The sequence below is a fragment of the Balaenoptera physalus genome, assembly GCF_965194825.1.
Source record: "Balaenoptera physalus genome assembly, chromosome: 11".
Classification (NCBI taxonomy): domain Eukaryota; kingdom Metazoa; phylum Chordata; class Mammalia; order Artiodactyla; family Balaenopteridae; genus Balaenoptera; species Balaenoptera physalus.
Genome location: NC_138896.1, coordinates 96,379,923 through 96,391,491, shown reverse-complemented (window position 1 = coordinate 96,391,491; position 11,569 = coordinate 96,379,923). Strand labels below are relative to the sequence as shown.

Below are 11,569 nucleotides of genomic sequence, written 5' to 3'. Positions count from 1 at the left end.
GAGTAGGATTGGCTAACGTGGCGGCTGATGACTTATACTGAGTCACAGCTTCAGGTAGATACGTGAGCGATTCTTCTAAAGCAGAAATAATAAATTATTATTACATGCTAAATATGACCGATTGATGTTACCTGCTTAGGACATCATATTGAGAGGATTTGAAAGTGCTGACTCAGCTCAGTATGAATGTCGTAATCGATTAGTGATGTCCGCCATGAAAATGGGAAGAGAGGTGTTATGTACATGTGCTTCATATTTGCTATCCTTGCTCTCAGAAGCCTCCAAGTTAGTACCCATGGAAAAACTTTCTCGTTTTTGTGCCCATAGAGTGAAGCATATACCAATGACACAGTTGTGAGGGGTTTTTTTTTTTTTTGATTCAAATGAGGAAATATAAAACTGTTTGTGATATATAAGCATGTTGTAAATCTGAGGGATTAAAGAAAGTTGACTCATCACCTCTTGCTCACAATTGAAAAATGGAACTATAGACCTTTTATTTTTTCACCCAACATTTAAACAAGAATTGGAAAGATTCATAGAGCCCAGATTTCATGCTGGCATCTGTCTGGATTCAAAATCTACAACAGGAATGGTGATTCAACTTACTTGACATTTTTGGAATCCTAATTTCCTCACTGCTGCTTCCATCCCCACCATCACTAACTGTTCTTATTTCAATCAAGTAGTCCTCTTCAAATGGAACCAGAAGCTCAGCAGATGTGTTGTTTGTTTCCAAAATATGAGTTTTACTCTGTCTGTTTTGCCGGTACAGAATCTGAATAAAATGGTGAATCAAGTTAAATGGACATGTTGCTTATCTAAGGTTCAGAAACTTTTATGGAACACTATAACACCGCGAGCATTATACATGCTGTAATCCTTGGATGGAAATATCTGGTCTGTGCCTTTTCTTTAGATTTAGTTGTTAAGAGAAAGATTTCCTTTTTGGCCAGTGCTTCTGAAATGAGAATAGATTTATCTCTATTAATTAAATAGCTTGAGGCCATTATCTTTGGAGCTTGGCGTGAAAAGTTACTGGTTAGTTTGGACCCATTTCAGATGTTTGACTACTATATGCATTTGCCAGGAGAGGATGTTCATTACCACTGATGGAAATGGTTTGCTCTGGGTATTTGACTGTACTCTTGTTGGAGTCCTTTTATGTTGTTAAAAGATGATATCCTACTGTAGCCTAAGTTCTAGAAATTCTATTTGAATATGCTTTTTGACCTCATACTCATCTCACAGTTACTATCTACATACACCATCATTTTTTGATGGCAAGGGGAGTCACTTGAAAAAAGAATGTTGCATACTATAAAGTTTTATTTCTTAATGCTCCATGACACATTCTGACCTCACAATATAAAATTTTCCATGAAGAATTTAAAAGCAGCAATGCCAAGTATTTTCAGAACATTGGAAAAATAAGATTCCTATATTTCCATGTGCGTAATATTTGTTTCTTATTTGGTTCTGACATTTCTGGTTCCTTAGTAAGTTAATTGATATGGTTAAAAGAAAAACAGAATACTCACCTTGTAGCCCAATACTTCAGACTCATTTTCCATGGTTTTTACATGCTCCCAGTTTAGGCATAATTTAGAGTTTGTCAGCTTCCAGGCAATGTTAGCTGGTGGTTGGCTTGGAGCTTTAAAAAGATAATCAAAGATCCAAATGAATATAAATTAGCTCATGGTTACTGTATGACCCATCGACATGAAAAGGGAAAATAAATTGTGGATAATTAGCATAGAAGGAGCTAAAATGTTTTCAGTGTCTTTTGAAATATCATATTAATTCTAATCAGAGTAAGCAAATTCATTCAAATTCCGGTCATTTGGAAATATCTCTGTGACAAACTTATGAATTAATAATGGCGTGCTGGATGTCCAGTATTAATTTATTAATCACTGCTGTTGAATTTGTTTACTTTACTATATATGAATAGAGGGAGGGCTCCTTTATCTAGTGTTTAATTTGTCCATCAATCAATAAGCATCTCAGACAAACTCAGGCGGCAAACTTTTTACATATATCAACACAAAGGTATTCATTCCTAGTAGTCCTTTACTTAATAATCATGTACTAGTTAGGACTTTCACTGTAAGTAATACAACCAAATCAAGGTATTTTAAAATAAAATATTAGGAATATACTGTGAAGGATATAGGAGACTCTCTTAGAATTCATGGCAGAATGCAGCAGAGCCTCAGAAGGGACAAAAAATGTCCAAAAGCCAAGAAGTTCCTCTCTGTACCTCTCAGAGTAGTTTTTGCTGCATGCTCATCTTGCCATAGACCATCTCTTTGTTCTTCTCAGTGTGTGTGGCAGAAATCATGACTGCCCACCTACACCTGAAGTTTGAAACTTCCTCTGTTCAGAGATAGTCCAAGCTAGAATTTCCAAGTAAAAGCTGATGATTGGCTTAATTTGGCCATATTCTATCTTAGCCCAATTGTGGCTAGACAGTGAGAAAGATACATGTCACTTAATATAGATAGAGCTGGTAGGAACCCTGAAGAGGGAAAATTACAAACTGGATGATCATCCCAAAAGGTGTTTACTCTAAATCCAAACTGTGCTTTTAGTTCCCTGAAATTAATGTTTTCTGGGAGAAACGTAGTGGGAAGTAAGGGAAGACGTATTTAGAATCAGCCTTCTAAATTAATGGATCTTGTCCAACTGAAAAATTTTACATGCAAGCAAACTAGAGTCCAGGTTGGAAATGTACGTCTTCAAAAGCATGCAGCTAATGAGTGGCCGATCCCAGTCAGAATCCTGGTCTCTTGATTTTTAATCTAGTTTTTCTCCATGACAGCATACTGCTTCTCAAAGATTTGAGTCCACATGATTATTTTTGAGATTTAAGAAACTGGAGACATTAAAAATAATTCAGCTGGATAGCAGAGGCAAAGATAAAACTACCCAGCAAGATGTTTTTGGCATCTTATTTGAATTTGTGAGGCTGAATGAGCATAATATTTAACTCATTATAACACTGATGGAAATAGAAATGATTTCTTTTGGAGTTTTGACTCAACTGCTATTTAATGTCTTATGTGCCACTGGAAGAATCACAGGGTGTCCAACCTTGCATTATGATACACCTACTTGCCTTCGCCAAGCCCCTGGGATATCATTCACCCAGTCACTTACACCTCATTTGGGACGTAGTGGAGAGATAAATATTTCCCCTGTGCTCTCATGGGACTCAGTTCATATTTTATTATGAATTTATCACATTGAATTATAGCTATTCGTGCTCTGTGTTTATTTAAATTTACTGAGGACATATGCCTTGTTCAACTCTGTATTCCATCATCTAGCATGGTGCTTGGCATGTAGGAGGAGGCATATATTTCATATGTGTTGAATAAATGACTGTGTAATAGATGGCTAAAGAAAAACTACTTGGGGTCCTGTGTGATTTTCTTGGGTCATATTAATTATGTACTGGGCTGTGGGAAGATCCATAGGTGACACAGTGCGGCCAGTCCATTCATTATGCTGTCCTATAATCAAGGCCAATTGACATGGCCAAACCTATAGCAATCCACGTGAATTTATAAGACGAACATGCCAGTTGGATCAACCATGCCCTAGTACATTTCTTGGCAGTATAAACCCAATCATAATAAAAAGACTGAGAGTTTTGCGCTTGGTAAGAACTCAGTGAATGGTTGTCAATACGTTTATTTCTGAAGGGCTGATGGCAGTGATTATAGTTTTGTAACTGTTTTCCCTCAACTTATCCCAAAGTGCCTTTTCTAATCTTTTTCTCAGCTATAAAAGAGATAATATAAAAATTCTCCTAAGATACCACAGTTTTAATATCTAATATACTCTTGTGACTCATTTCTTTTACTTTGTTCTTTAAAACATTAACAACATCGTACAATCAATACAGAAAAAATATAAATTCAATCCTTTGATGTCACTGGCCGTGATGAATTCTGAAGGTTTCATCTATTGCTGTGCCTTTTCTGTTTGTTTGCATGTTTAGATAAAAAGGACTACTTTTAACACTATGAATCCATTGATGAAGCTCCAGACTGAGAGAGAGAAGAACTGACTTCCACTAACTATATGGTAGTGATTGTGTCTCTGATACTGGAACATTTGCATTTATTTCCTCATCTACCAAAGCAGAAGTAAGGCTTTCCATGGACATAAAATGAGAAACATTCTGTCAGGAATGAACTCACGGTATGAATGGCCAATCGTGTGGATTATTTGGAATGCTTTACCTCTCATGCTATATGGGAGGTGTAAAGAGTTGGGCTTTGAAGTCAGAGAGACCTGAATCTGTATCCAGTCTCTTACAAGAGGCCTGGTTTTCCAATCTTTGGAATGAGACTAAAATATTCTAGTTATAAGAGTTTTAGCTTCCATGAAATAAAATAGGAAATATTCCTATCTTGGTTAGTGGTGCAAACTAAATAGCTCAGTAACTGTTAATTCTCTTCGTGGGAGTAGCAGTTCTTCACTGTGGCATTATGACATAATCAGTTTTTCCATTGTGTTCAATGTGGTTTGCTACTAATAACAGAATTCCAAAGTTTGTAAAAGATTCACTTCTTAAATATAATTAGGGTATACTCAAGATTTTCCCTTAATAATTTTGCTCTTACTTGGGTTCTTTATGTGCTTTTTGAAAGGCAGATAAAGTGGTGAAGTCTCAGCTAATTTTCTGGGAAGTTCTCATGTCTATAGCTTTTCTTATCTTTGTCCATGAGTGTGACTCCAATGCCAATGCCCTGTGTCTAGTATATTTTTTTTTAAGTTTCTAAAATGTGCTTCAAAAGGCCATCATCTTATTATAAACACCTTTAACAGCTCTGATTTCATGAATTTGATGTATTTGCTTAAACTGGATTGTAAATATCTATGATGAAATTGAAATTTGTATTACCTAGGAAAAACAAAACACTGTCATGTGGATAATATAAAACACATGCCATGGATGTTTGTACCTACTTGGTACAAGTACCAAGTACCTACTCAACAAACAAGCACTTTTCTAGTTTACTGAAAGAATTTTGCAGGCAATTTCCAAAGACTAAATAATTTTCTATTAATCAAATGACAGAGCAACATTAAACTAGCCCTCTGCAGCTCTAATGGCTTCCCTGTGATCAATTTTTCTGTAGATGGCATTTATATTCCACTGTAGTTCACACTGTGAATTCAATTCAAAAACAACTTCTTATGTTACACTTCTAAGTAACAGCATGGGGTTGACATTTGGGAAAGAGAGAAAGAACATAAGTGCAAGATGAAATAAAAGCTTAATGCTTCCTTTATGTCTAAATATGGATTGATTGCATTATTTACAGCAAGAAAAATCCAGTACAGAGTGCTAGTCAGTCGACGTCAAGGGCCAAATTGAACCAAAATTTGCAAACACTTTCTGTTACTGGCTCTGAATACTTCTGTCTACATAAGCAGTGCTTTTTCCTCTTGGAATTGATATAAATATTTTCCTCCCTTTGGTTGTAAATCTAAATTCCATTTAAGCGAAGTCTGTGTGGATCACAAGATATTTGTACTTGCAGTGCTCCTCACTTGTCTTTTGGAAAGACATAATTTTTAGTAAGCTACAATACTTAATGTTAAACCACTGATATTTACTTTAAAAAAACCTGTAAGGCTATCAACATCACCAGCAACAATAATAACAAAGACTTCAGAAGCTTTGCATATGCTGTTCCTTCTGTTTGGAGGTCTCTTTGTCCACTAGCTCCATTTTATCTTTTATGTCATATCAAAATGTATAGCCTTCCCCATATAGGTGCTCCTTATGTATATCTCAGCCTCTTATTTTCTTCATATTACTTTTCATAATTTCTGATTATTTCATTTTCTTTCTTGTTTTAAGTTGCCTCCCCACTAAAAGAGCAATTGCCCGAAGGCAGGTATAGTTCCTGTTTTAATCTCCATTAGGCACCTAACCCTGTGCATGGCTCATGGGAGGCACTATTTTCTTGAGTGATTAACTAATTCATCATGTTTCAAAAAAAAAAAGGCTCTGTCTTCTGTTTAGCGTACCCAATCAGAATAGGCAGAGATTTTGGTAAATGTGAGCTCTGCTTTCTCAGAATTTACAATGGATGATCAAATATCAAATGGAAAATCTAGACAGTGACAGTATGAATGTGTGATGGATGCAGAATTTTTTGCTGTCACCACTATTCAGAGGTAATGTTGGTGTCATCTCAAGGACATGGAAAATCAAAGTTAGATCCAGGGATAACACTTAGAATCAGAGCTATCTTCAATGTTTCATTAAAGCCATTTCTCATCTTTGCTTTTGCCTGTCCTTCCATGACCCTTGAAGAAAATTTCTGCAACAAATTTATGAAAAGAAAGAAAGTAGAAAGTAGATGGGCTTTCCTACTTTAAGAAATGCAAAGAAAGTGAAATCACCTCTAAAGAAGAAATATAATAATATATATTACTACACATTGATCTCTCACTATATGGCTGCCTCTGGGTCACCTTGGTGTATATTATATCCCTTAGTTCTCAGAGCAAACTCTAGAGGAAAGTACAGTCATCTCTGTTTTTCAGTTGAGAAAATGGGTTCTGAGTTAGTAAGTAATTAGACTTACCACACAGTTCATGGCTGGGCTGGGATTCATACCCAACTTTATTTCACTCTGAAGTTCTTTTCTAGCTCTTTCCAACAATATTTCACAATGGGCCAAAGTTATAGGATCACCCAGTAAAATGCAAATATATTAAAGGGGAAATTTATAGATCAGTAGAAAAGATATTTGTTTATAGGCATGGTGGGACCACTACAAACTGGGAGAATGCGTGAAATTAGATAAGTGAATGTTAAACTTTAGAAGATCAGTAAGTCTGGTGCTGCGAGGGCTAGGTGAGGAATGGGATGAAAAGAAATTTGGGGACAGACTGTGAAAGATCTTGTACACCTTTCTCTACTCTTTGTTCTCTGGAATAGAGGAGACAGTGAAATTTTGGAATTAGAAGAGAGTACGATTCCATTTTAGGGCTAAAAATCTCAAGCCAGTTTGAGGTCTGGACTGAAGATTTGAGAGTCTAGAGAGAGAGAGACTATTCAGATGGTTAGAGATGAAGATTGCAAACTAGTACAATGTCCATGGGATCCAGAGATTCAGAGAGTCCATGTTCATAGTATGCCAGTCCAACAGACGCCACAGCAGAACCTTTTTAAGCATCTGTTTTCTTGTATCTAGGAACTAAAATAACATACTCCTTGATGTGTTGTAATAATTGAGATAAGTATGTAGAACGTTAATGCTGGGCTTGGGACATGAGTGCTCAGTATTTTGTAACTGTCATAGGCAGAATAAGGGCCTCCCAAACATGTCCAGATTCTAATCCCCAAAACCTGTGGATATGTTACTTGTTGCACATGTGATTATGTTAAGGATCTTGACGTGGATAAATAATCCTGGATTCTCCGGGTGGGTTCAATGTAATTACAAGGATGCTGATGAAGGAAAAAAGGAGGCAAGAGAGCCAGAGTCAGAGGAAATGTGAAGATAGAAGAGGAAGTCAGAGTCAGAGGAAGACTTGAGGATAACATGAGGCTGGCATTGAAGATAGAGGCAGGGCCCACAAGCCAAGGGGAGAGGCTCTCTAAAAGACAGAAAATGCATGGAAACAAATGCTCTTCTAGAGTTTCCAAAAGGAACACAGCCCTTGCGCATATCTTGTTTTCCAGCCAGTGAAACTCATTTCTGACTTTTGACCTCTGGAAGTGTATGAAAACAAATTTATATTGTTTTAAACCACTAAGTTGTGGTAATTTGAATAGCAACAGTAGGAGACTAAAGTAGTTTCTATTCTATTTTCATAATGTTAGTGATAAAAAATGTTGAAAGAATAAAATTAGAGGTTTTATTGGTATCCAAATACGAGATAGAGTCTTGTAGAACCTTATTCTCAAGTCCTTGTTGGATATTTTTATAAAAATGCTGATGCACACAGGCTGGTGAAAGCCAAATTTAAGAAATATTGAAACAAGGTTTTCATGAAAGAGATTAGGAATTACAAGGGTTTTTGTGTGTTGGATTGAATCAAAAAAGAATGCGGATGCTAAAGAAACACTAAACTTCAGTTTATACTTTGACTCTCATCTCACTCTCCTCTCAGCAGATATATTCTAGCACTGTATCTTGATAAAATTACTCCCTGTTAATTAAAGTGTTTTCAAAGGATATGTCTCCTACTCTTTGATAGGGCTGATCTCATGTGAACACTCAGACAAACCACCAACAATATTCTTGGCATTTAATCCAAATTTCAGTCAAGCCTATTTGTAGGACCAAGTGGGTCAACTGAGCAAACCTGATGCTACTGTGTCTAAAACAAGTTTTCTGCTTAAACACATAGAGTAGGTTAGCACAAACTATCACATGGTTAATTTAGGTTGCATGGACAAACTAGCAAATTCAAGTTAAAGGAAAAACATTATTTTTAAGGTTATATGTATATATATATGTATGTATGTATTTTTTTAAATTAATTAATTAATTAATTTATTTATTTATTTATGGCTGTGTTGGGTCTTCGTTTCTGTGTGAGGGCTTTCTCCAGTTGTGGCAAGCGGGGTCCACTCTTCATCGCGGTGCGCGGGCCTCTCACTATCACGGCCTCTCTTGTTGCAGAGCACAGGCTCCAGGCGCGCAGGCTCAGTAGTTGTGGCTCACGGGCCTAGTTGCTCCACGGCATGTGGGATCTTCCCAGACCAGGGCTCGAACCCGTGTCCCCTGCATTGGCAGGCAGATTCTCAACCACTGAGCCACCAGGGAAGCCCCTGTATGTATGTTTTTACAGGTGGCCCTCTGCATCTGCATATCTCTGGGTTCCACATTGGCAGATTCAACCATGTTAGGATTGAAAATATTTGAAAAAAATTCCAGAAAGTTCCAAAAAGCAAAACTTGAATTTGCTAACAACTATTTACATAGCATTTACATTGTATTTGCAACTAGTTACATAACATTTACTGTTTTAGGTATAATAAATAATCTAAAGATGACTTAAATTATACGGAGGATGTATGTAGGTTATATGCAAACCCTGTGCCATTTTACATAAGGGACTTGGGCATCTGTGGATGCTCCTGGAACCAACCCCCCCTAGGCTACTGAAGGACAATTGTATATGTGTGTGTGTATATATAGATGTATATACATGGTCTCCTATGTATATCATGTATATATCTATATCTCTATATCTTTTTGATAATTAAGTTTATTGTTCAGGTCTCAGCCCACCTTAAACTGGTTAATGGAATCGCATGTAATATGAGTTGGCTTGAGTGTTACATCAACAACTACACTAAAATGTCTGTCAGTTTATCACAGATCTGTCAGATCTGTGAGGTTTTTTTGATACTATCTTTACGCATTTCTAATCACCCTTGATTTTGCCTGAGATAGAAACTAAATTACACACAAGAGTTTCTGTGAGTTTGGCATCTCTCAGTCAGCTAGAAGGAAATGTCTGGGCAAATTTAAAAACACTGATTGATTGGAGATTTCAATCGGATTTTCAGATTAACTGAAAGAGGCTAGACTCTAGAAGGACCATGGAAGCAAATCGTTCATACAGGTATATGGCAGTGACTTCATCAACTTGGTCAAAATGGAGTAAAACAGGAAGAGGAATAGAACCACTTCTCTAGCTAGTCAGTTCTAGAAGATCACTCATGACCTAGTCTTTATCAAACTAGGGGATTGAAGGAGAGCTGGTTTAAGAGTTGTTGATCCACACATACTCTTCCCTTAAAATGGACTGGTACTAGAGAGTTTTGTTCATCTGTTTGTTTCCTGCTTAGCAGTTCTACAGTACTTTGTATTTTCCAATGTGCTCCTATAATCAGAACCTCGTTTGTGCCTCACTGATAATTTGAGAAAATAGTGAGGGCAGAGAAAATTTCCATTTGACAGTTAAGAAAACTAAAGCAGAAAAATGGAATGTCTTGTCCTGTATCAGGTCATGAGTCACTGACGTACCCAGAATTAGAACACAAATCTCTGGCTACTGGCTGGTGATATGAACACAAGTGGGTAATGCACTCTGTAATCAAAGACCTATTAACTGAGATGATTCCTAAGTTCTTTTTGGACATGAAAAATATGTATATGGAAAAAAAACTTTGTATCACTTGATTTTCAAACATTTTTAAACCACCTATTCTTTCACAATACACAGGAAAAAAACGAATGCAGTATTTAAAGGCAAGCTGTATTTTTTCCTGTCGGTTAGTAGCAGTGAATTCATGTCTTAGTCATTCTCAGAATTCAGCAACTATATTTGTTACTCTTTTTCATTGGGATTTAGAGACCAAAGAATGTGTTTTAAAAAGCCTGTTAACACAATTTATGTTCATCTACAATATACAAGAAATATGTAACTATTATGCAATTATAAAAAATTACAAATTGCAGCTCTTACTAAGTCACATCTGATCAGTTTGCTATTTACTACTTTGCTTCATATTATGGAATATTTGTGCAATACCAGACTCACTCACAGGACAAATGCAGCAACAATCAACTCTTCATCCTTTATTTAGTAGGTCCTATCTGTGTGAAAGATATTTAGCTTATTGTTAAGGGAGATAAAAAGAAGCACAAGAGTTAATTCTTGGATTTCAGGGGCTACCAAGTAATTTGCAGTGATAAAATATCATAGAAGGAAAGATCTAGGTATCTGACAGTGCAAGGATCACACCAAGACTCAAATGGTAAACCAAACCAACAAAAACAAATAAAAAATCATTGACTAAGCATTTACTAAAGTACGTACTGGACACTTTCTATTAATTATCTCTTTTAATCTTGAACAAAACCCAGTGAGAAAATAGGTACTATTTTTCCTTCATTTTACAGATGAGGATCTTGAGACTGAAAGATTAAGTAACCACTTAACATTCCAAGGATGGGAGGTCAGGTTATGAACTCAAGTTGGAAGAGGGCATTGGAGCCATTATATTCTCTGTCTTTCATTTATACTGAAAATATTTTCTCTTTTGCAATTCCAAAAAGATCAGAATAGTTCATTTTGATTGTTACCAGAGAGTTTCAACAATTATCCAGATTTAAGGGAAAAACCCACTTGACTAAATAAAGTGATCAGTAAAATGATGAGGTGGTAAGAATGAAATGGAGATTGAGCAAAGGAATGTTTCTAACTGTAGGTGAATCTTGGTCCCTGCAATGTGATGTATACTTACGAGACTTCTTGGTGGTCCCATTGACTGGGGGGCTTGAGGGCCCTGTCCCAGCAGTGTTGTAAGCTCTCACGGAAGCAAAGTAGACAGTGTTAGCTTTCAGCCCTGTGATGTTTTTGGTTGTGACATTTCCACTGACCCTAATTTTACCAATCACGGATTCTTTGGAGTCATCTGTCCAGTATAAGACCTGATCATTAAAAACAAAGAACAAATAAATTTATTGTTTCCTAACAACTGTCAACCACAGTGGCATATGGGAAGAAGTCAGGAGCATAAATGAGAGAATATTTTCCAATTAAAATGGTTATACAACAATAACAAAATAAT

At 36.4% G+C, this 11,569-nt stretch overlaps 1 protein-coding gene across 1 annotated transcript in view; it reads right to left on the bottom strand.

Annotated features, from left to right (window-relative positions):
* CNTN6 (contactin 6) overlaps positions 1-11,569 on the bottom strand; it is a 266,480-nt gene that overhangs the window by 23,231 nt on the left and 231,680 nt on the right. Inside the window, exons 19-21 of the mRNA XM_082412474.1 lie at positions 11,243-11,429; positions 1,542-1,654; positions 610-778 (exon numbers count right to left, since the gene is read on the bottom strand). Of these exons, the coding sequence (XP_082268600.1) occupies positions 610-778; positions 1,542-1,654; positions 11,243-11,429 (469 nt within the window). The remainder of the gene's footprint in view (positions 1-609; positions 779-1,541; positions 1,655-11,242; positions 11,430-11,569) is intronic.